Raw genomic sequence first — 25,131 nt, forward strand, 5'->3', positions numbered from 1 at the left:
ATAGATATGCATAATCCTAGATGTTTTATCAATATAGGCACAATGTCAAAAATTTGGAGATGACTTTTCTATTTTACCAGTCTCCATATACTCTCCGCCTGTGGTTCAGAATCACCTGGTGGGTTTGTTGAAACACAGACTGTTGGACCTGTTCCCAGCAGTGGATGGGGCCTGAAATGTACATGTGCTGCTGCTCTGGGAACCACACTCAGAGAACTTATGCTCTAAGCTGGAACAGAAGAAGGTTCTGCCTGAATGTGGCAGGTTTCCTGACCTGATGCCTCAGCTCACATTCCATCTTCTTGAAATGCCTTCTCGGGTAAGATCCCACACCATCTTGAAGGTCCATTTGAATTGGTTAGCACCTCCTTTAAGTCCCTCTTGCTTGGTGCAGCTGAAAGTGATCTTAATTCCTTAGGACTTAGGGAGAACTGAGTTGATACCCAGAAAATTCTACTTTGCATTACAGTTATTTGCATAATTTCACCTTTTGTACTAGAGTACAAGCCATTTAAAAATGAAGCCTACACTAGCTTTCTACTAATGTTAAATGAGTGAACAAATGATGTCTGATTTGGTTAAAATCCTGCTGAATACTGATAAGAGCAAAAGTCTGGAAATAAATACAAAATCCATAAATAGGGGACTGAGTAAAATCTGCATATTTTGCCAGTTATCAATGCATTATATCTCTGTTCTAAATTCAGACTTCATTGCCTGTTCTATGAAAATGCATCTGAGCCCTTATTTTGTTCTGTGCTCTCTGGCATGATATTAAGCTTTGTCAGTAGAGGGTGCTGGAGACACTTGGAGGAAGAGTTTCCTTTCCTGGTTCTGGTTCTGTTGTGCTGGATCCACAGGCTCCTGCAGTGCACAGGGCTTCTCCAGTGTCCAGCTTTTACAATACACACTGGCCAACTGCACCCAGCATCCACCACCTTCCCCAGCAACCCCTAAGTGGTTTTGTAGCAGAGTGCCTCCAGTGAGACTGATGTCAGGTCTGAAGTAAGAAATGTACAGGGAAATGTATTAAAAAGCAAAGAGACTGGGCTTCCCTGGTGGCGCAGTGGTTAGGAATCCGCCTGCCAATGCGGGGGACATGGGTTCGATCCCTGGTCCTGGAAGATCCCACATGCCGCGGAGCAGCTAAGCCCGTGCGCCACAACTGCTGAGCCTGTACTCTACAGCCCGTGCTCTGCAGCAAGAGTAGCCACTGCAATGAGAAGCCCGCACACCGCAATGAAGGGTAGCCCCCGCTCGCGGCAACTAGAGAAGGCCCGCGCACAGCAACGAAGACCCAACGCAGCCAAAAATAAATAAATAAAATAAATAAATTTATTTTTAAAAAAGCAAAGAGACTATTAATGTCTTGTCAGAAGAATTCAACAGCATAATCAAATAGTGGATAAGAGGAATTTCTCATTATGGAAGTAGTCCTGCTAATAAGTGAAGAAGAAATGATAGGAGTAAAACATCACCCTAATGAGGCTTCCCTGATGGCGCAGTGGTTAAGAATACACCTGCCAATGCAGGGGACAAGGGTTCAAGCCCTGGTCTGGGAAGATCCCACATGACGCGGAGCAGCTAAGCCCGTGCGCCACAACTGCTGAGCCTGAGCTCTAGAGCTCGTGTGAAACTACTGAAGCCCGCGCACCCTACAGCCCGTGCTCCACAACGAGAGAAGCCCGCGCACCGCGACAAAGAGTAGCCCCCGCTCGCAGCAACTAGAGAAAGCCCACACGCAGCAACGAAGACCCAACACAGCCAATAAATAATTTTTCAAAAATCACCCTAATGAATCTAGGCAATCTCATCAATGGCTGCTAATTAACATCACAAAAAGAACAGAAAATAGAACCCCCTGAAGGGATTTCACAACACCATCTATGAAGTAGTCTTGCCAAAAAATTTTTACCTGTGATCAAGCCACTAGAATGTTTTAACTACCCTTTGCTGAAAATTCAGAACAAGGGTATGCTAAAGAACTCCACATGGATGCAGTCAGCGATTGCTGAAAACCCTGCAGTCAACCTGATTTCTTTATGATATGCAAGGAGAGAAGGGGGTATGTGGATGGAACCTATAGATTTAAAAAACAAACCAAAAAAACTCCCAAAACCTTAAGACTGGGAACTCCCTGTACTATATTTGTTAACTTCTAAGTGAGCCTTATTTTTTTTTTCTAGAAACAAAGATTTCTAAGAGACAAACACAAACCAATAGAAATATAGACTAATAAAACATTGAACCTTATTTAGATCCTGATTGAAACTAGAAAAATGATGAGACCATTGGAGAAACCTGGACACTATCTACACATTTGATTAAACTAATTGTAACTTGCTTTTTTCACACATGATGATACTGTTGTTTTTAAAACATTAACAAAATATATACAAATGACAACCTAAAATTATTCTTTTCTTCAAGCTGATAATTGAAGATGTTTTCTGAGAGGTGCTGACATAGATTTGAGTAATACAATGGGTTAATCTGGCAGCCAGTTAGAACCTCCTGAATTTAACTGATGGCATTTATAAAAAAAAGTGGTACGAACCAAAAACTATTTTTTAAAAAAAAGGTTTTAATGGGGAAAATTTTAAGATCTTAGTGAGGTTCTGGGACGTGGAATATACTTGAATGTTTTGCTGACCTCTGTGACTCCCCCCCAAGGTTAGGAGGAAGAAGGGTCCATTCCTGAGATTCCTGTGAACTGCTGGTGTTTGATAGAGACACCCTCATGCTTTTCTTCCAGGCGTATTTCTCATTTCCGATGGTACAATGACCATGCACAGACTTCATAAAATGTTCACAGTGGACAGAGTTCAGCGTCTCCACTTAGCCCTGTATCCCCCCCACCACCCCCGGTTTGCTAGAGGCAGCGGAAGGACGCAGGTCCAGCACCACCGCTTCACAGGTGCCTCGCGCTCCCGACGGCGACACGTGCTCCCGACCCGCCGCGCGTGCGCACTGCCGCCCCGCCGGGCCTACGTGACGCCTCTCAGGGCGGAAATGGCGGCGGGGCGGCGCCGTCTCGGCCGGCCCGAGCCCGGAGCGGGGCGCGCGTCTGGCGCCGAGCTGACGCGCCCGAGCGCCCTGGGAACGATCTCGGGCCGTCCCTTCGGCACGGTGAGCTAGCTCGCCCAGAGCCGCCGTCAGAGCCGAACGCCGCGGAAACCCACCTGCGAACAGGCAGCGGTCTCCGCGGGGGTCCCGCCCGCTCCGCCCCGCGTGCTCCTATTGGCTCCAGGGCCTGACCCGCCCCTTTCCCGCGGTCTCATTGGCCTAGGCAGAGCCCCGAAGCGTGGAGCCGCACCGCCCTCTACGCGCTCCTGTTGGTTCAGGCTTGTGGCTCGCTCGCTCCAGGAGCTTTCATTGGTCGAGCGGAGCGGCGAGGGGTGGGGCCGCGTCGGAGCGAAGACAACAAAGGGTGGCGGGCGGCGGGTGGCGGTGACCGCGTCTCCCGGTGCTCCGCTCAGGCCGCGCACCCGGACCTGCCAGCCCTGCTCCAGATGAAGTGTGAGCACTGCACGCGGAAGGTGGGCTCCGCGCGCTCGGGCCGGGGCGGGGTCCGGGGCAGGGTCTGGGGCCCGGAGGAGCCTACGCTCGCAGAGCCCGGGGCGTCGGGAGCCTGGCAGCTCCGAGCGCCTCAGCCTCCGCCTTGTCGCTGACAGAATCTCCGGGCGCCGGCCCGCAGCTCCCGTTCTCGGGTGTGGAGGCCGCTGAGGGTGGGTCACCCGCGCGTCCGGTTCCCGCTCCCGTCTCCCGGAGGCGGCGTGACGTCGGGGCGCATGTCTATCCTTTCAAAGTACCTTCGAAGCCAAAAACCACCAGAAAAACCGACCAACCTTTGCTACCAGTCAGGGCACTCACAGCAAACACCATTCTTAGTGTGAATTAGCGATATGGTGATCAACAGTGTTTTGAGGGGGCTTTATGCTACCTAAAAACTTTAGTGCTTACAGTAACGAAAACGATACAGAAGTGCAGGAAGGAAACACGGGCTGGGCCTTCTGATACCTGGGTAACCACAGTAACTGTGATAGCCTTACCCACTTATTTCTAGGCTGTGATGCACAGGGGGGGTTATGTTTGTTTTTTCAAAATTGGATCGTATCATAAATGTTATTCCATCACTTGCTCTTCCTTTCATTCAACGTTATACAGGAGATACCTTTTCATAGCATTACACACAACCTTAGTTCGTTGTATTCCAAGTATACACGTGTCCAGGTAGTCTGGCATTAATTTACCTGTCTTGAGAGGCCACATTGCTTCTAGTTTTCATTTGCTGCAAACAATGCAGGTATAAAGGTGTGTATGGGTGTGTTTGTATGTCCACAATTATAAGTGCTTCTATTTCTGTAGAAAAGATTTTTAGACATGCGATGAATTCAGCAAGTATGTATGTTTTTTTAAATTCACAGAGTCAGATTAAAAGTTCTTTCATATGTTCCTTTGCCTTTTCAAGGAATGTAGTAAAAAAACAAAAACCGATGACCAAGAGAATGCATCAGTCGATGTACCAAGTCCAGCCCACGAGAATGGAGAGGCAAGTAGATTTTTCAGTTTTGTATCAGCCTGGAGTAAACAGCTGCTGCTGTTTTTCTCCTCTTTGGGGGCTCACATCACCAGGTATATCATTGCTGTAAGAAAGAAAGAAGCAAGAAATGCAGGGGCTAAACGTGCAGGTCAGTCAGTTGGAGGCACACGATCTTCAAGGTAAGTGCACGAAATAGCGTCTCTTCACAGAATACACCAAGCCAAAACATACCATGTTAGGGACAAAGAAAAATGTTGTCCTTGGCTGTTTATTAGAAATAGAGCTGTAATGTTTAAACTTCCTTTTTTTTTTTTTTTTTTTTTTTTTAGTGAAAAGTTCTATTCTGTAATTTTAGGTAGGTAATTTATAAAATAATTCAGATTTCCTAATTCTGTAAGTTTATTTTTCTAATGGTTTCTTCTCTCAGTTCTTGAGTTTTTAAGTTTTCCTTAGCTAGTAGTGACAGTTTACAATTACTGGGTACATACCCTGAGCTGGGCGCTAGAGAAAGTGCTTTATACATGTGATCTCACTTCGTGCTCAGAATGAGCATTTCAAGTATGCCCTACTGTTGTCCCCATTTTATAGAGAGAAGGATGCGGTACAGGGAGGTTAAAGTTATTTCTTCCCTTAAAAAGTACTGGTACCGGTTTTAGAAATGGAGAATTGGCAACATGGGAGAAGCAAGCAGCAGGTTTCCTCTTTAGTTTAGGAGTCCTAATACAACATTGAGTCAGACAGGCTTCGATCTGGTTCCCTCATGTACCAGTGCTGCTGTGTGCTCTGGTGACTGTACGGCTTAGTGAGCAGCAGGGGATGAGACAAGCACCCAGGGCACTGAGGCAGAAGAGAGGCAGGGAGCACCTGGGGCCCCGCAGCCCCAGAGCACCTGGCCTGGGGCCTCCCACACCCACCCTCTGGCTACATCACTTTGGACAGACATCTAATCCTGGGAGCCCCAGTTTCCTTATCAGTGACATGGGGAGTTGGGTTACTTCTCTCCCAGGGCTGTGGTAGCTGGGAGATAATGTGTGTACATGGCTTAAGTGGGCACCCTGCCAGCACAATGGGCGGACCCCCTGATGGGAAGAGCCAGTCAGGAAAGTGGCTACTGGAGTGGGCCCTGAGGGTGGGGGATGTAGGGATGGGGTGAAAGCTCATCAGGCACAGGGAAGGTGTTAAGGGCAAGGAGACAGATTGGATGCATGTTTTAAGGCAGGTGGCTTAAGCTGACTAGAGTAGGGGAAGAATAGAAGGAAACTACTTGGGAGGCTGAGGGTGGTGAGGCCTGGGTGGGCCAGCCAGAGTGGCAGAAGCAGGAAAGGGGGCACGGCACAGGGAGCTGAGTGCAGTTTGAGCTGCATGGACACTGAGCTGTGCAGGATATCAGTCTGGAGCTTGGGAGGGAGAGAGCTCCCTGGAGGCAGAGATTGGAGACGTTGAGTAGGGGCCTGATGCTGCTCTGAGAAGTGAGGCTGATTGGAGAGAAGGGCCGATGGATAGGCTTCTGCAGAGAATGCCCGTGTTTAAGAGGCAGCAGGAGAAAGAGGAAGGACCGCAACAGGTGGGAAGGAACCAGGCCTGGCCCTTGAAAGCCTGCAGAAGGATGAGGATGACGGGGTGGCGTGTGGCTCGTAGGCCGGGAGGGAGCCCTGCTGCCCGTGGCGGCTCAGAGCGTGGTCCTGGGCGCCTCTGCAGGGGCAGTGGAGGCAGAACTCTCAGTGCTGCTCAACAGTACCTATTAGGCACCACCTGTGTGCCAAGCCATGTGCTCCAGACCCTTGGAGCAGCAGCTCTGGCCCCACCTGGGGGCTTGTTTGAAGTGCAAAGCCTTGGGTCCTGTCCATACCTCCTGAATGAGCATCTGCAACATAACAAGGTCCCAGAGTGAGCGCTGCATAGTGACACCGGGGCACATGGTGGGGAGGGAGGTGACAGTGTGCACTCCTGTTCAGAGCTGCTGTGGACGGGAGGGCCACACCACCCCCACCCCAAGCCCTCTCTCACCAAATGTTTGAAAGAAGAACCAATGTACAACCATCAGGAGCTGTTGAAATGGCTCTAGTAGGCTTCAGAATATTCATTGTTATGAATTTATTTGTTGCAATGGCTCTAATAGGCTTCAGAATATTCATATGTTCATCCACCAAATATTTATTGAGTGCCTTCTGTACACAGGAGATGTCAGAGAACAGAAGGGAATGAGACAAGGTTGCTCCCTCAGAGTTTGCATTTCAGGGAGAAGGGGCAACACATAGATGCCAGGGGGTACTGTTCTGGCAGGTGTCTGCAAGGGTCCGAGGGGTGAGCCAGGCTCTCAGGGAGCATTTCCCTCAGGGAGACCCAGAGCAGGAAGGGCCAGAGTGGCTAGAGGTGAGAGCTGGGAGGAGTGACGGCGATGAGGGCCTCCAGCAGCGGAGGTGTGGCTTGTGTTCTGATGGACCTCTGCCTAGGGAGGGGGCTGCAGGGAGCAAGTGGGTGCAGGTGTAGCCAGGAGAAGACGAAGCAGCCAAGGGTTATTGTCTTGGCGTCTAAGGGAACAGAGTCACTGATGTGTGAGTTTGAGCGTCACAGCTCTGTGACGTGAAGGCCCTGTTGCCCACAGGTCAGCAGTGAAATACGTTAGTTCTAAGCCTCTCAGGGAGGCCAGTCTGCGGGCTTCCATGGGAGGCTTCTGTGGGGAGCCGTGGGACTGGGCAAGCTCAACAGGGAGTGCAGAGCAGGCCAAGGCAGGAGCCCCCAGTGGCAGCAGGGAGAGGCGTGGGGGCAGGAGAAGCCCAGAAGTGTAACTCTCCTCCTGCCACATTTGACGGTGCTGGCCCGCTCCCCGCATATTGCCATCCGTGGGACCCTGGTACCATGGTGGCTGCAGCACCTGGAGCTCCAGGCCTGGCCTGGATGTCTCAGGGATTGTGCACTAGTTTTCTGTATTATGCTTGTGCTGTTACTTTTTCTAAAGAAGCAAGTATTAAAGAGTTTTTGTTGAAGAATCAGGCCAGAGCATCATCTTTCTTTCGTAGAAAGGAGAATTCCATAAATTGGCTGATGCCAAGATATTTCTGAGTGACTGCCTGGCCTGTGACAGCTGTGTGTCTGCAGAGGAAGGAGTCCAGGTTTCCCAGCAGAACGCCAAGGACTTCTTCCGAGTTCTGAACCTTAACAAGGTACGGCATCCCGGGCGCTCTCTGGCGCCAGAGGTGGGTGGAGGTCAAGGTGAGGCATGAAGCCTCTGCTGGGGCTTGGGGAGTGCATCTTGGCCCTGGCCCTGTGTTCCTTGCTGTAGTTGACCCTCTCCATAGCCCTGTCAGAACAAAACCGCACCCACAGTCACACTCCCTCATTGATGTGGGCAGCAGCTATGGCCGGCACCACCGACCAGGCTCCCCTGGCTTGGGGGAGGCCTCTGCGTGCTTGGTCATGGGATGGTGCGGCGGCTCAGCTGCTGCCACTCTGCCTCTGGGGCATTCTCAGAGGCAGGGCTTCTGTCCTCACAGGCTCTGCAGCCTGGGGCAGGGCTGTGGTCCTTCAGCTCATCCCTGCAGACCCCCTGTACAGATGGAACTACTCAGTGTCACTTGTATTCCAGTAGTGACAGGAAGACAGGTGAAGGGGAAAGACAGGAAAGGCGGAGGCAGATGAGGCTGTAAAGCACATCTCTGTTCGCCCTCACTCTGGCCTGGGGTGTTTCTGTGCTCTCACAGCTGCTTCCCAGGAAGTGTGTGTACCGGCTCTACACACAGTGCTGGGCGCTTTGGCCCATGTGACAGTGCGGGTACCATGTGAGGCCCAGGTTGCTTTCTAGGTGTACTGACTACAGGTAACAAATTTTATCTTTTCCAGTCTGTGTATATCTTATTTCTTCTTCTGATGGTATTGTCTAGGACCTTTAAATCAACCTGAAATAACAGTAGTGATAAAAATAGTACTAATGTCAGGACTTCCCTGATGGTCCAGTGGTTGAGGCTCCACACTCCCAATGCAGGGATCGCAAGTTCAATCCCTGGTCGGGGAACTAAGATCCCGCATGCCACGTGTGGCGTGGCCAATTAAAAAAATAATAATAATAAAATTAAATTTAAAAAAATAGTACTAATGTTTTGTTTCAGACTTTAGTGGAAATGCTGGTAAAGTTTTACTATTAAATAGATGTTTGCAGAATCTTTTGCTATTAAAGAGATGTACATACTCATACCAATCAGCATTTTGGCTATAGAAAATGGATACCCAAGTCAAACTAGCATAAAAAGGAAATGCTTAGTTATTTCATGAAACTGAAAGCTTAGAAGTGGGAGAGGTTTTGGGTTTGGCTGAGTCAGTCAGTGCTGTCATCAGGAAAAAGCAGTTTCTATTTCCCTGCTGCCCTCGGCTCTGGGCTCAGGCTGATCCCCTCTTGGTCATAAATCGGCTCCCTCAGAGGAGGTGATATTTGAGTGAGAATGAAGTGAGGAGTGCGCCCTCGCAATTTCCTGGGCAGGGTGTCAGACAGAGGGGCAGGAAGTGCCGAGTCTGGCTCCTGAAGCTGGGGACAGACCACCCTCTGCCTCTCCTTCTCCATTAGCATTTGAAACTTGCACCCCCTTGTTCCTGCTTCCAAATTTATACTAGGATGCTGCTGGTCACAAACCACAGAAACCATGCCTGGCTGGCTTGGGCATCATAGGAGTTTGTGAGGGAGCTGGAGGTCAGTGTGTGCCAGCTTGGTGCCCTGATGGATTTGTTGGGTGTGGGCTTCCCAGGCGTCACATGAAGGTGAAATCCCATCCAGAGGAGACAGGCAGCCTCAGCGTTGTCTCGCCTGAGCTTCGAGGCAGGGCATGGGGACGGGACCAGACTGTCCTGTCTGTGACCAGTCCACAGGTAGACTGTGGTGGACAGTGACCACTGAACACCTCTGTCCAGGTTTCCACTTTTCCTAATTTGCAGGCAGTGTCTGACCTGAACAGTCTCTGTCATGATAATCCTACATCTTCTCTCCTCTAATCCCAGGTCAAGGGATCCCACTGCTGACTTTCTAACGCCCGACATGCTTGCTCATGCTGCTCCCCCGGGTTACATCCTGCGTGTCCGTGATGAGTCAGCACACTTCTAAACTCAATTTGTTCATATTTTTCTAGGGATTTCTTGAACTGCCAGGATCTAGTTTTGGATTCAGGCTGTGATAGCCTGGTTTCACGCTTGTTTCTTTGGTACTTATTAAAGACTTCACAGAAAATGAGGATCATCTACTACTTAAAAATTTGCTAAAATTTGCCACTAAGTGACCTGGGCTTGAGGTCTCTTGGGGACAGACCTCAGGGCCCCATTTTCATGTATTTTCATTGTTATGGGTCATTTCAGTTATTTACAGTCCAATATTGTACGTAACTTTTATTTTTCCTTTAAATTTATCCATTTTCTCCAGATGTTTGCATTTATGTATAATATCGATATATATATTTTTGATTTAATAGTGTTCTTAAAATTGATAAAATCTCTTGGAATGTCTCATTCTTTTCATTCTCGTTTTTTTTTCCTTTTTCTTTGTGCTTGCCAGTGTCTTGTATATTTTATTAGTTTTTCCATAGGGCATCTATTACATTCTGTTTGTTCTAGACTTTTCATGAAGGTGTCTTACTTTCACTCCCTGTGTAATCACCACATGTCCAATGTTCTTCTCTGTTTCTCCTAGAAATGTGATACCTCAAAGCACAAGGTGCTGGCAGTGTCGGTATGTCCTCAGTCTCTGCCTTATTTTGCTGCTAAATTCAGCCTCAGTGTGACTGATGCATCCAGAAGACTCTGTGGCTTCCTCAAAAGTCTTGGTGAGGTGCCTTTTGATATTATTTATAGCAAATAAATTTGATTTAATTTGAATTTGTAACTTGAGTTTTTAACTGCCCTTTTAATCTCTAGAGTTCAATTTTCAAGGGCACAAGATAGGTAAGAACTTCCATGAGAGTTTTGTGGAACATAAGAGGACCGTGCCTCTGACCCATGCATGGTAGGCTGGTGTCACTTACCCTCTTGCCATGCAGATGGGTGTTGTGTTACGGCCGGGGCTGGCCCCTCCGGGAACAGCAAATGACCATCTTAGGGCACGTAGCTGGGGACACCTGGGACCCACACTTGCCCAGCAGTGTCGAGTTGCCTGGCTCATAGGGGTTACAGAGGGTGTTTATTTGATGGAGAATCACATCTACAATGATTGGCATCTGGTTTCCCAGGAAGCTCTCTGAAGAGCAGAGCAGGAAGGGAATGGGCTATGTCCTTTGTGTGAAGCATGAAAGGTCAGTACATGAGGACTCAAATGTGAATGAATACTAGAGTAATACTGCCTCAAACAGCGATAAGAATGCTTCTGTCTTGTCTGTCATGTCAGACTAGAACTTCCCCTCCAACCCAGAGTGTCCTACAGGTGGGCTCAGAAGAGGAGAACTTGAGCCATTTGCCAAATAAGAGTTTTTACTGTTCCTCAATGGATTTTTAAAGATGTAAATGCATTGGGATTACTAATAAAATAAGATGACACGTAGAGTAAATGTCCTCGCACCGGTCTGCCTGCCTCACTGCTCCGTGTTGCTTTCCACGCGGAGCTGTTTCTCGGTGCACTGCCTGCCACAACCAAAACTAAGGCTGCAGCTACCAGCGTGGACTCCTTAAGTCGTCCTTCATGCTTTTAATCTTAAAAAGCCTAAGTTTAGCTTAGTTTTACCAGAGATCAAAGTTATTAGATGCTCTGTCTTCTCATAGGGAAAGGCCCTATTTTTAGGGGGGGGATTTTTAAAAAATAAATAATTGGGCATTATATGTTAATAAAGAAAATATATCCACAGTGAAACTGATATTTTTAAGGTAACTCTTTAAGGTGACACAATATTTATAATATTTCTTTTTTTAAATTATTTTTTATAAATTTATTTTTATTTTTGGCTGCATTGGGTCTTCGTTGCTGCGCGCGGTCTTTCTCTGGTTGTGGCGAGCTGGGCAACTCTTCATTGCAGTGCACGGGCTTCTCATTGCGGTGGCTTCTCTTGTTGCAGAGCATGGGCTCTAGGAACACGGGCTTCAGTAGTTGTGGCACGTGGGCTCAGTAGTTATGGCTCGTGGGCTCTAGAGTGCAGGCTCAGTAGTTGTGGCGCACGGGCTTCATTGCTTCTCGGCATGTGGGATCTTCCTCGGCCAGGGATCGAACCTGTGTCCCCTGCGTTGGCAGGCGGATTCTTAACCACTGCTCCACCAGGGAAGTCCCTATAATATTTCTTTCTAAGAATAACTGGCTGCTTTTAAGGTTTAGACCAGCTGCAGATATTAAAATTACTTGCTTGCTTTATTGTATTGTAATTATTGAAAGCACATTCTTTTGTCCTAGGTTTATTTTCCAATATTAAGAACTTATTTGCAGTAACATGGATGGACTTGGAGGGTATTATGCTAAGTGAATTAAGTCAGACAGAGAAAGACAAATACCGTGTGATATTTCTTATATGTGGAATCTAAAAAAATATAATAAGCTAGTGAATATAACAAAACAGAAGCAGACTCACAGATATAGAGAACAAACTAGTGGTTACCAGTGAGGAGAGGGAAGGGGGGGAGGGACACTATAAGGGTGGGGGGTAAAGAGGTACAAACTATTAGGTATGAAATAAACTGTAAGGATATATTATACAACACAGGGAATATAGCCCCCCAAAAATTGTTTTTTGGCCATGCCATGCGGCTTGCAGGCTCTTAGTTCCCTGACCAGGGATTGAACCCGGGCCATGGCAGTGAGAGTGCTGAGTCCTAACCACTGGACTGCCAGGGAATTCCCTATAGCAAATATTTTATAATAACTATAAATGGAGCATAACCTTTAAAATATGTGAACCACTATACCATACACCTGTAACTTATATAATACTGTGTATCAACTATACTTCAGTTTTAAAAAAAGAAAAATATTTATTAAAAAAAAGATAGCTAGTTAAAAATCAACATAATAAAGGTATGCTCAGCCAGGTTACTCATTTTGTTTATTTTAAAGATATCAAAGACCATTACAGACTGGAATTTAATTTAGCCAGTGAATTGGAAGAGAATACTGCTGGTACCTTGTAATATTCCATTAATTTATATATGGAGTACGGTAAGGTGTTTGTGTACATGTAGAGGGGAAAAGAGGAAGCAAGAGAGAGAATATATATGTTTTATTGTGAAAAATGATACGTGCTGTTGTTTGAAAGAGTAAAGGGCATAGTCCCCTACTTCGGCAGCTAGCGATGCTTGTGGAGTCTGCCCTTTCAGTTCGTCGCTGAGACTCCAGACCCTGAGAATAGATCCCACATTCTGTGATGTGGAGCCGAATGCGCCTCTCTTCCCTGCAGGGGTGCAATATGTCTTCGATACAACAATCGCTGCAGATTTCAGCATCCTGGAGAGTCAAAAAGAATTTGTGCGTCGATTCCGCCAGCACAATGAGGAAGAGCCCACGTTACCCATGCTGACCTCTGCCTGTCCTGGTGAGCACAGGGCCTGCGGCTGGGCCTCTGGGTGCCTGAAGCACCTTTTCACATCAGTCTGCGTTTGGGGGCAGGCCTAGGCAGTGGATGAGGTCAGGTGTCAGTGGGTCTTGGGGAGGAGTTTGAGCCTTGAGTAGTTTTACATCGACCAACATATTTATTAAAAGTATGACATATTTCAAATGTCCAAACAATTATAGGTAATATGAACACCCATGGATCTTTTGCCAGCTTAAATAGAAATTACATAATAAAAAATATTTCTTTACATTAATACTAGATTCCATCCTGGAGCACTTTTTAAACCAGTCTTTAATTAGTTTTATTATATAGAGCTTGGTGCCTGAGGTAGAGAAATTTTATCACAGGTTTTTTAATTCTGGAAAAATAGAAAGTTTTGGAATAAGAAAATGTTTAAAGATGATGCATAAGGGAAGGGAGGAAGTGCTGTACTGGTAAGTGACATTTAGTGAAAAAATTATTTCTAAATAAATCAGGTCTGTGAGAGCCCCGTTATGGTCTACATAATCTTAGGTTTTTGTTCACGTTTCTATTCTCAGTTTATCCCTCCTCCCCCACCATGGTTCCAAATTTTTCTAGCATTTTACATGTCACCCATCAATCGTTAGGATTATGATTTAATAAAGTTGAATGTTGACATTATGGTTGCTTAGAATTTGGAAATACTTTCCACCCACTCGTAAAACCATGGAAAGGAAATTTGCCATCTGTCCAAGAGGCCCATGGATTGATTCATTAACTGAGCGATGTTGTTCAGCAGCCCACGGGCTGGTGAGAGGTGATCAGCATCAGGGGAGGCTTATTTCCGGTGTGTAGGTTGTCCTCCTGGAAAGGTGACCCCCCACGTGGATGCTCCCAGCTCTCCAGGCGTGTCAGGCAGTTTCTGTATCCAGAGTCTACGTATAAACTGACTCTAAATGCACACTTTGCTGGACTGTGGTGTCCACTTCTGCGTTTACGTCCTTGTAGGTGTTTTTGCAGCTGCTTAGGAGTAGATGTACACAGCTGAGGTCTCGGGGAACCACCTGGCTCTCCAAGGGCACTGCTGAGGTGCCCCTGCCCCTGGGATCCCAGCACCGGATCCTTGTGGGGCCCTCACTCGATGCCACACAGCCAGTCACTGTGGCTTATTCCCACCCATCCAAGGAAGAGGCAGTATAAAATGACCCGAGCTCGGCACGTGCCCCCAGGGCGGTGGTTCCAGACTTCCCATTTCACGTTCCTGTCAGCAGGATCACAGGAATTCCTGTGCTGTCCTGACACCAAAACCTTCAGATAGCGATGGATTCCTTATGTGGGAGGCCCTGTTGGGATGGAGCCTGGAACAGAAGCCTCCACTCCTGGCAGGAACTAGCCCTGCTGACCTGGGTAGTAAGCAGGTAGTTGATTCCTGCAGAAAGCAATGAGCCCTCTGTCCTTGGAGTGAGCACAGCGCTGGTGGAGACCTGGGCTGTCTGCTGTTGCTGCAGACCAGCCACTCCCCCTCCTCCAGCTTGGTGTTTGCTGCATTTGGTGGTCTCCTTGAGCTGCTCAGGGCTGTTTACTCGTGGGTTTGGAGCTTCTCCAAGTTTTTCTTCCTAGATAATGATGCATTTTCCTTCGGGAGCTCTTCGTAGCTAAGCCAATCAAAACTGTAACTGTTGTTTCAGGTTTATGCCACCTCTCAAATTCAGAGAGATGAGGTGAGATCTGGTTCGGACCTAACCCTTTTCTAGAATTTGGTGGCTGAACGTTTTGCTTCCCTATGACAACTTAGGGAAATTAAAACAACACCAAGTCGGATGGATTTGACCTGTGTGGCAGAATCAGGCTATAGGTGGTCCTGGACTGACTCGCCAGGCTTCTGCACGCAGGGTCCCTATGTCCCAGTCGTGCTTCCTCAGACTGGAGGGCAGCACATCCAGGCCGGGATAGGGACATCTGGGCAGGGCCCTTGCTGCCCACAAGCCGATGGAGCACCCACCTTGCCAATGCAACCTTTGCCCACTGGGGGTGGGTGGGAGAGGGGGTATTGAGCTGCTCAGTTCTGGACATGCTCATGGGCCTTGGGCTTTGTGATATCCCGCCAAGAGCACTCATTGAGCTGAAGTGTGGGAAGTAATCTCTCCAACCCAGCAGAGTGTCTGGAGAGTGGGAACCTTGTGCCAGGCACTTCTCTGAGCAGGTTCCCTTTCTGCCTTCAGAGAGGGTCCACTGAGAAGAGGTGGGTAGTCTGACAGGGTGGGATTTGGGTGCCCTATCCACACCATGCTGCCACCATTGGGGGGCCAGCGGGGCTTACCAAGCCCCACGCCGGTGCTGGTAGCAAGTTCTGATCAGGGGTGCCCATGAGAAAGTGCTAGCCTGTCTGGTCTCCTATGCCAGGTGCTGCGGACCCTGTGACCTGGTTCCTCCTCTTCATCCCTGTTTGGTCCTCTTCCCCGCCCTGGCCAGGAGGTTCTCCGGGGCCCTGGCTCCTACTGCCTGGTGTTCTGCCTGATCTTTTGCGAGGCCTTCACAGCACATAGCACGCTCGCCCGCAGCATGGAGCTGGGGTCTGCCTGAAAGCCGAGTCTGCAGGTGCGGGCACTGGCGCTGAGACCAGGGTGCACAGGGGCCTTACAAAGCCAGACCTGTGGTGGGAGTGGCCTTGGGCCCGCAAACGCTCAACGACCTTTGATAGTGTTTCTTTTTACTTATTTATTTATTGGCCGCGCCGTGCAGCTTGTGGGATCCTAGTTCCCCAACTAGGGATTGAACCTGGGGCCCCGGCAGTGAAAGCGCTACATACTAACCACTGGACCACCAGGGAATTCCCTAGTTTTTCTTTTTTTAATGTGAACCATTCCATGTATACGTGCAGAGGCTGGGAACGAGGGGAGCCATCCTCCAGCAACATTTCTCTTAGGGGCTTCTGCTGGTGACCATGGACATTTCCTGAGTATGCTCAGGCCTGCAAGCAGGTGATGGCTGTGGTTTAGTTTGTTCAGATGGATTGGCTGGTGCTTGCTGTTCCTCCTTCCGGGAGTGGGCCTGGGGAGGTGGCTGCCCCAGGGTTCTGGTGGGCAGCTTGTCTCCAGGCTTCCTCGCCCCCCGCTCCCCCCCGACACCCCTTTCATGGTGCTGTGGTGTGCACACCAGTCTGTAGGATCAGCAGCGTCACCGGACGCTCTCCCCACCAGGTCGTGCCCAGCGGGAGAAGGGAGCAGGCTGTTGCTCCTGCAGGTTGAGCTGCTGGCTGTGTGGTCCGCTGACCTTTCTGACCTGCAGTCCACCCCGGAATCTGTGGCAGCGGTGGTGCACTCACAAGGCATTGTGGGAGTCAGTGACTCAGGGGAAATGCTAAGGACCATGCTGGGCATGCCGTGGGCACGCTGCAGGTTGCGCTGCTTATTGTGCATTGCTTGGAGAGTGTGGGTTTCTCGTATTTCATTGTCCTAAAAGTGGGCAATTACTGGGCTGTTAATTTCCAATAGGTGAGTGAAGCTGGGTGGGCCTGGTGGCCATTGGCTTCTGTCTGAGCTGTGGCCACCCATCCTGGCTATGAGAACAACTTTGCAGCTGGCAAGGTGGAGCTGGAACCAAGCCACCCAGGACACCACCTCGTAGCTGCTCCTCCAAGCTTGTTCTCAATTTGGGGAGACCTGCTACCCCAGCTCTTACCTTCCTCTTGCTCTGTTCTCTATGGTCTGGGGCCGAGGGAGGCGTGCATTCCCAGCACCCTCCAGTTTTGTGGCAAACGCACCTGGGATTCCCGTGGCCGAGCCGCTGAGGAGAGGCGGCCTGGTCAGAGGGAGCCTGTCACGCACTCCTGAAAGAAGACGTGTCCTGCTCTATTCTGGGTGAGGCAGCCACGAGGAGCTGACACGGGGCCCTTCCCTCCTCAGGCTGGGTCCGATATGCTGAGCGAGTGCTAGGTCACCCTGTCACCCCCCACCTCTGCACTGCCAAGTCTCCCCAGCAGATTATGGGATCCCTGGTGAAGGACTACTTTGCCAGACGGCAGGTAAGCCGGCCTCTTCCTGAAGGGCAGCATGCAGGTCAGGCGACGAGCTTCCATGTGCGGACAGGTGCTGATGGGAACTGAGGGTAGCGAGGGAGGCAGGGGAGGTTCCACCAGGCATGCGCGGTGGTCTCAGCCCCAGACTCTGCTGAATGAGGGGGCATCCAGACACCTGGTCACTCAGCTTCCAGCTTCTGGCATTGCCACCAATTCCTGCTCAGTCGGGGGCACGGAGAGGGGCGGCCTGGTCTCTTGGGAAGCATCTGGAAAGTCTGCGGGGAAAATGGCTGGGTGTTCATTTACAGCCCAGCAGTGGCTTGTTGTCATGATGTTTGGTCACCATGTGCATAGTTCAGGGGAAACAGGCCAGCTTCTGGCTTCTCCCTGTGAGTGTCCAGGCAGCAGGTCTTGAGCGAGGTGGTGCCGTGGGTGGGCTTGGGGGTGCTGCGGCTCAGGAACTAGGTCTGTGGGAGCTGGGGCTTGGACCCCGAGAAAGCACCAGGCCTGCTCCCTTGCGGCATGTTCTGGCTCCAGCGCGTTAAGCTGCCCCCTCCCTTCTGCACGGCCCCCAACGTGGATTTGCTTTTCCTGCACAGAACCTGTCCCCAGACAAGATTTCCATGTCAATCGTGGCCCCTTGCTATGACAAGAAGCTGGAGGCCCTTCAGGAAGACGTTCTCACGGCCTCGAGGGGTTCCCGGGGCACTGACTGCGTGCTAACCTCAGGTGAGGGTGGGGACTCGGGAAAGGCAGCAGGGGGAGGCCAGCCCCGCGGCCGGTGCGTGTCCACGGTGAGGGCCTGATACCCAACCACACTGGGGACACGGAAGCTTCCTCCTTCAGAGCAAAGCAGAAAGCACATGTGTGACCGGGGACATTGCTGGGGGACTCCTCGTTGAGGCCCTGCCCCTGGACTTGTGCAGAGAGGCCGCAGCACCTTCTCAGTGTTGGGATGGGAGTGATTCCCTGGAATCCTCAAGAGCCATTCAGAATGCTGCCATCAGTTGAGGGGTAGATTAAGTCTTTGCTGAAGCCCAGGTGGGTGTACTTTAAATGGCCTTGAAAACAGGTCCCTACGGCATGGAGGCAGAGTGGCTGGCTCTCTGGCAACCTCCGAGGACAGTGGGTCCCCTGACCAGAAACTCACTCCCCACGTGGAAGCCCATGGAAAGGTCCCCACCGCACAGGCTCCTATGGCGGTGACAGGGGTGAGTGGGGTGGGAGAGCCTCAGCCACAGCCCTCTGCTCACATTAGATGATGGGTTTTCCTAAGAAGCACACTCGGGCATCTTTTCTTTGAATACAGTAGATTTTTACTCTTTTTCACAGATGTTCAGTCTTCTCACACATACCTGACACCACAGCAGTTGGTTCAGGATACACCCTTAGCGTTAAGGGTTTCTTCAGGATCCCTTGTGCAAAGGGAGATACAAAAGTGGTCCTGATTTTCGATTGGTCTTGTTGCAGATAACTGTCATCCTATCCACATGAAAGCTTTCCACTCAGGAAACAAAAACACCGGGAGATGTTTGTAGAAGCCCCCGTTTCAGGCAGAAGGAGGATTAGACTCTTCCCTGGCATTTCATCAGTGTTACTTTGCATCTGTTGCCTGTGACAGGCATGATGACCAAGGTCATTGTAACCTAGAATGTCCTCCGGGGGAAGGAGGTGACACCGGGAACAGCTCCTGAGGAAATGTGGGCCATGTCCCGTCACGGCATCTTACGTCGCTTCTTTGTCTGTAGGTGAAATCACTCAGATGATGGAACAAAGTGACCTCTCGGTGAGAGACGCTGCTCTGGACACTCTGTAAGTGGCTTTGCAGGGAGGGGCACCCTTGCACCTTGGGGGCCTCCTGTGTGACCTTGTGACCTCTGCCAGGTGCATGTCCCAAGGCCTCCCTCCTTTACAGTAAGGCCATGTGCCACACTGAGGCATGGGTGTGGTGAGGCCCCTGGCCTGGGGGGCCACTCCCTTTGTTGCCCCACTACGTACGACCCTTGGCTCTGCATGCACGCGCAGCACCATGGAGTGGACACCGTTCACCTGGTGGTCTGACGTGGACATCAGCACCCCCCACTCCTGAACTTCACATGTTCCTGACGTTACACCTGGACCTACTGGGGGATGGGGGGGCACCTCCAGACACAGAGTGGCTCCCTCAGGTCCGTTTGCCCAAGAGCAGCAGACTGGGTTTCTGCCATCAGTGGTGACCCCAACCACCGACCGCACTCCTGCTGCATCCTGTTCCCCAGAGTGCACACAGACTGCAAGAGCACGCGGGGGCCACAGGGCACACACGGGCTACGCAGCAGATCCTCCCAGCAGTGATGTCAGGCCCACGTGTGGCCCTGGTGTGGAAGGCAGACCGTAAGCATAGGATGTAAGCAACTGGTGTGCCTGTGGCCAGAGCCCATGCTTGGGCCCAGGCTGACCCAGAGGCCTCGTCCTGGCCGGGCACAGACGGTGTGCCCTCTCAAGTGGCCCTCAGATGCCTAGTTCTCGTGCCCCGAGTTGTGAGGTTCTAAGGGTTGTACCTTGCCACACATGCAGCCAGAGGAAAGGAGTCATTCGGGCAGTGGTGGGCACGCCTGCACCTGCAGGCTTCACGTCAGCCAGTGAAACCCAACACAGATGAGGTTTTTGCCCAAAGTCTAAATACTTGTAAAGGTTTTCGCGACCTTGGATCATAAAACTTAGGGAGTTGGATTTAACTCTTGCTGTCACTTTTCCTGCCTGGTGAGGTTTGGAGACGTGAAGGAAGAGGAGGTTAGGCGCCATGACGGAGCCAGCTCCGACGGATACCTGGCGCACATCTTCAGACACGCGGCCAAGGAGCTGTTCAATGAGGACGTGGGGGAGGTCACCTACCGCGCCCTGAGGTGCGTGGGGCTGGGGTGGCCTCTGTCTGTCTGCCTGTGTGGTCAGCGCTGCCTGTCAGGTGTAAATTCTATAAATAGGATTCCTGCCCCCCAAAGCCAGCTGCAGGTCCGGGAGGGAGGTCCTATTTATAGAATTTACACCAGTCAAGATCGAAAGGCCTTTTATGTGTTATTCACAGACTTTTAAATTTTGCTGACACTCCAAATTTAGATTGGAAATAATCCTCAAACCACAGAGGAAGGACCCTACAGATCAAAGTCTGTGTTGTTGATTTTATAGGAACAGAGACTTCCAGGAGGTCACCCTCGAGAAGAGCGGGGAGGTTCTCTTGCGCTTTGCTGCTGCTTATGGCTTTCGAAACATCCAGAACGTGGTCCTAAAGCTGAAGAAGGGCAAGTTCCCGTACCACTTTGTGGAGGTCCTCGCCTGTGCCGGGGGTAAGACTCAGGGGCCCAGGCTGAGCTGGGCACCTCCGAGCCCTGTAGGAAACGGGCCCTATTGGCCACCCCCAGCCTCACTCAGCTCCAAGGGCTTTGTGGGAGTGTGGATGCTGCCCTGGTGGTTGTGGCGTGATGGTCCCTCTCCTTCCCTCACACCCACATATTGGAAAGTGCAGGCTGGGAGATGTCACCTTGGAAAACCTCTTGGGGACATGGTCCCAGAGAAGAGTTGCTTGGCTGGCACCAGCTGAGAGCCGGCTCGTGTGGCAACTGGTGTCGAGAACACTGAAACTGCCCGGTAGCTTGAATGGCCCCTACCTCCTCCAGCCAGGTTTGTCAGTGAGTGATGGGAGAGACCCGTGTGATGGATGGAGGCCCATGAGAGGGGGTAGGGGTCCCGCAAGAGGACCTGCTGGTGGAGTCGGGCAGGAGGGGAGCGTGCGGCCCTGACCCTGACCCTGACCCTGACCCTGTGGCCCATCAGGCCCCTTGGTGGTGATAGAGCCAACTCAGAGAGGGGGTCAGGGATGTCTGTGCCATTCTGGGGTGGGGGGTGCCCACAAGATACGCAGGTGGAAATACCTGGGGGGGGGTGGGGGGTGCCCACAAGATACGCAGGTGGAAATACCTGGGGGGGGGGTGGGGCGGATCCAGGTGCGAGATGGGCTCAGGGAGAGGAGGCCCCAGTGCGGGTGGCTGAGGGCAGAGAGGCGAGCGCTGGCCGTGGGGGATGGGCAGCCTTGGGGACCGCGCTCCAGGGACCAGGACACGGAGGGCAGATCCCATGGTCCGAACGGAGGAGTGGACAGGAGATGAGGACGAGGAGGCAGCGGGGGAGCTATGGGCTTGAGAGGTCCATGCAGGCCCTCCAGGAGAGGCACCCCATACCTGCATGCCGATCAGGGTAGAGGCTCAGCAGGACTCCCTTGTGCCCTGTAGTTAGAGCATCAGCTGGGGGAGCAGGAGCCGGGATCTGAGGAGAGAGAAGCAGGCCCCTGGGGAAGTGAGACGTGAGGTCCAGAGGGCAGCTGTTGGGTGCAGCCAAGGGATAAGTGGAGGGAGGTTTGGAAATTTGCTGCAGGTTCTTCTATTTTTATTTTCATGTTTTTATTTATTTATTTATTTATTTGGCTGTGCTGGGTCTTAGTTGCGGCATGCAGGATCTTTGTTGCTGCGTGTGGGATCTTTTAGTTGTGGCATGCTGGATCTTTAGTTGCAGGCATGTGGGATCTTTAGTTGTGGCATGCAAACTCTTAGTTGTGGCATGTGGGATCTAGTTCCCTGACCAGGGATCAAACCCAGGCCCCCTGCGTTGGGAGCATGGAGTCTTAACCACTGGACCACCAGGGAAGTCCCGCTGCAAGTTCTCTTAAATGAATTTTTATCTTACAAGTCATGACATCATCTAACACATTTGAAAATAAGTAGCACCAATACGTAGGAGGCATGTTCTTTATTCAGGCCGAGGTGTTAGGGTGTTGGGCTCCTTTCTGGGCTCATGGGTCTCCATCCACCGTCCCCCTCCCCTGTGCAGCCCAGATGTGGATGCACACACTAAAGCACTATGCAGACACCAGTGATTTAGCTGTTCATTAATAATTTCTATGCTCTCCTGGTTTTGATAAATTTCAAGAGAAACTGGAAATCCAGATTTGCATACATAGCCACTCAGTTCTAAAAGGTTGGCAAGTTATTTCGGCTTTAGGTAAAAACATTTCATGGGTAATGTGAATAGGAGAGAATAGGAAGCACCAGGGACTGTGAGCCTGTGACCGGGGTCTTGGGGCCCAAGGTCCAGCTCCAGGCTCTGGCCACGAGACACTGCACACTGCTGTCATTCCTCTCCTCTTCCAGAACCATCTTCACTTTAAGATGAAAGGTGGGGGACTTCCCTGGTGGTCCAGCAGTTAAGACTGCGTGCTTCCACTGCTGGGGGCGAGGGTTCGATCCCTGGCCAGGGAGCTAAGATCCCACATGCCATGTAGTGCGGCCAAAAAAAAAAAAAAAAAAAGGTGAAAGGAGGGAAAGAGTAAGCTTCCTTTGTTTTTCAGGATGCCTTAACGGCAGAGGCCAAGCCCAGACCGAGGATGGGTGCGTGGACAAGGCCCTGCTGCAGAAGATGAAAGGCATCTACGCTGACATCCCTGTGCGGCTCCCGGAGACCAGTGCCCATGTGCAGGAGCTGTACCAGGAGTGGCTGGATGGCACCGACTCCCCCCGAGTCCAGGAAGCCCTGCATACCGCGTACCAGGGCCCAGGGCATCCTGCTAACAGCCGAGACATCAAGTGGTGAAGGTCGAGGAGGCTGGGAGGCAGGCCTGTCAGCTGCCTGAGGATGGAGGAGCTGCCACGTGTGGGTATCAGAGACACTGGAAGAAAACAGCTCAGCTTTTCTCTTACTACTTTGGTTTTTCAGAATTCTCTGCTACCCCCATTTGTCAGCAGCCCCCTCCCTCAGTTCGATGAGGTGCTATCTTCGTAATATGTATGTGATTGGAATATTTTAATGTGAGAGAAGGGTGCCCCAATTTGAGTTCCCTTTAAGACTGAAAAATTCCAAAGAACAAGAATGGAGACAGAGTACTGTCTTCTGGGCTTAATAAAAATCCAGAAAGTGTCCTGTGAACAGCTAAGACCCCGGAAGTTCTGATTCCCATGCCTCAGAGAGATTTGATGTGGAAATGACAGGAAGCGGGCAGGCTGCAGGGGTCTGTGGTCTATGGTCAGTAAGTTGGCTCTTATTTTTACCCACTTATTTTATTCATAAAAATGTTTTTGCCAGAATGTGAATAAACTGCATCCTTTGGGAATCAGGGGGCTCATAAATATGAATCTGGATTTTCAGCTTTTCTTGAGAAAAAGTTCTGGCAACAGTGGGCCGCGTTCTTCACTGCTGTGGTGTCCAGAGTGCAGTAACAGCCGCCTCCTGGGACCAGACCCTCTAACTGTGGGCCCTGCAGGCTCTGGCAACTTATGTCCCAAACTCATGCTTTCACATTCAGTCTTTAAGTGAACTCACCTCGAGGCAGAGGGAGGCCTGCGAAAGGTGACAGGTGTTACAGATGGAAGGACGGAGGGGCAGCTGCCCTGCTCAGGCCAGGCTGTGTGGTCGGCAGTCAGCCTCCTCCATCCTTCCCTGGGTGGGGTCAGGCAGGTGACGGCCCTTCTGACCCTGAACTTGGGTGAGGCAGCTTCCTGATGCTCCAGCCTCTCCTCGTTCTCCTCCCTGGCGTCCTTCCCACACACCGTGGGCCTGGCTCGTCCACGGGACTCAGTGAAGCCTCCGTGGCTCCTGACGGGACTCCCCCACCTGGCATGTAGTGCTCATGTGAGCTCGCCTTAAAGAAAGGTGGAAGAGAGCAGTTTACCCACAAACAGAAAGGGCTAGCAAAGAATTGGAAATTATGGAATCATGGAACTCCATGTCAGGGCTCATCCTGTGAAAGACGTCTGTGGATAGGCCTCCAGTTGGTTGTTAAAAGCACTTGAATTTTGTTATCATGGGTGGTGACGTTCTTCTTGGATCCCTCAGTGCTGTAAAGCCTGAGCTGTTAGATTTCCTTCATCTACTCTATGTTGTATTGTACCTGTATACCTATCTGGGTTGACAACTGGATATAATGTGTGAAATTGTATATTTTTTGCTTTCAACCTATATACAATTGGGTTTCTATCCTCTACAGTAACTGATTATGGAATAAACACTTGAAGAGTGTCTGAGTGTGGAGAGTGCGTGAACCAGATGCTGACTCCCCAGCCAGGGGCCTGCGTGTGCCCTCCCTCACCAGCCCCACCCAGGCAACTCCCTCGTGCTTTGGGAGCCAGCACCAGCCTGGAGCAGGGGAGCATCTTTGCCCGAAGCCCTCCGCGGGCCAGGGATGCCAGGAGTCGGGTGGGGCTGCTCCTCTTGCTTCAAAAGCCCCCTCTTCCAGCTACAACAAAAACACCCCTGGGCCAGGGCCCAGGCTGGGGGGCTGGGTGTTCACACATGCGTTGTCAGGTCCTACCCGCAGCTGACCTTTGGTTACGGCCACATGAGAGGAAAGTGGAATGAGGATTGGTTTTCCTTCATTATAACTCAAGTGATATGAGCAGTCACAGTGAGGGGTGGCGCCACGATCGGGCTGGGGTGGTGTGCAGGGGGTGTCTGCTAGTGAGCAGTGCTATCCTGGCATGAGGAGGGGAACAGAGTAGGTCCAGATTCGTGTCACACCCAGCAGCTGCCCTACAGGAGTGCTGTTGTCTGAGTCCTGGTGCCACTGATACCTCCAGTGGCCCGTGATCATGTCCTGTAGGTGTGTGTATGTCGGCCATCCTGGTGAATAGCTGTTCTCCAGCGCCCTTGCTCTGGACCATATCCGAGCCCAGATTTCTCAATTCCATTTCCTCCAGGCCTGTCAGCTTGGTCCAGTTCCAGCCAGTGTAGATACTGGTGCTTCTTCCTCAGCTTTGCTGGAGTAAGGATTGGAGTTCATGCACTGCCCACACATCAGTTTGATGCTGGCCTAGGGTGTGAGGCAAGGGCACTGCCTGTTACAGGCTCTTAAGTTCTGCCACTGACTTAAAGGTGTTCCGTGGCCTCACCTGCTGGCCCAAAGCTGAGCAACAGAAGCTTCTGGACACACCGCCTGCAGTGAGACCTCAGGTCTTCACACAGTCCAATCAGACGCAGGTGAGGGGTGTCTCACCTGGTGAGGGGACTGCGGCTCAGGCAGGCAGCTCACTTGCCTGAGGCCACCTGGCCACCAAACGTGAGCTCCCACCTTGGGCCCAACCTTGGTA

At 51.0% G+C, this 25,131-nt stretch overlaps 1 protein-coding gene across 1 annotated transcript; it reads left to right on the top strand.

Annotated features, from left to right (window-relative positions):
• The first annotated feature begins 3,387 nt into the window (after positions 1 to 3,387).
• NARF (nuclear prelamin A recognition factor) lies at positions 3,388 to 24,064 on the top strand. Its single transcript, XM_036837248.1, has 11 exons — positions 3,388 to 3,539; positions 4,472 to 4,552; positions 7,564 to 7,707; positions 10,212 to 10,344; positions 12,889 to 13,023; positions 16,911 to 17,029; positions 17,623 to 17,752; positions 18,772 to 18,835; positions 19,771 to 19,908; positions 20,189 to 20,346; positions 22,401 to 24,064. The coding sequence occupies exons 1-11, from the start codon at positions 3,513 to 3,515 to the stop codon at positions 22,640 to 22,642; spliced, it is 1,371 nt and encodes a 456-aa protein (XP_036693143.1). The 5' UTR covers positions 3,388 to 3,512; the 3' UTR covers positions 22,643 to 24,064.
• The last annotated feature ends 1,067 nt before the right edge of the window (positions 24,065 to 25,131 follow it).

Source organism: Balaenoptera musculus, chromosome 20 (genome assembly GCF_009873245.2).
Source record: "Balaenoptera musculus isolate JJ_BM4_2016_0621 chromosome 20, mBalMus1.pri.v3, whole genome shotgun sequence".
Classification (NCBI taxonomy): Eukaryota; Metazoa; Chordata; class Mammalia; order Artiodactyla; family Balaenopteridae; genus Balaenoptera; species Balaenoptera musculus.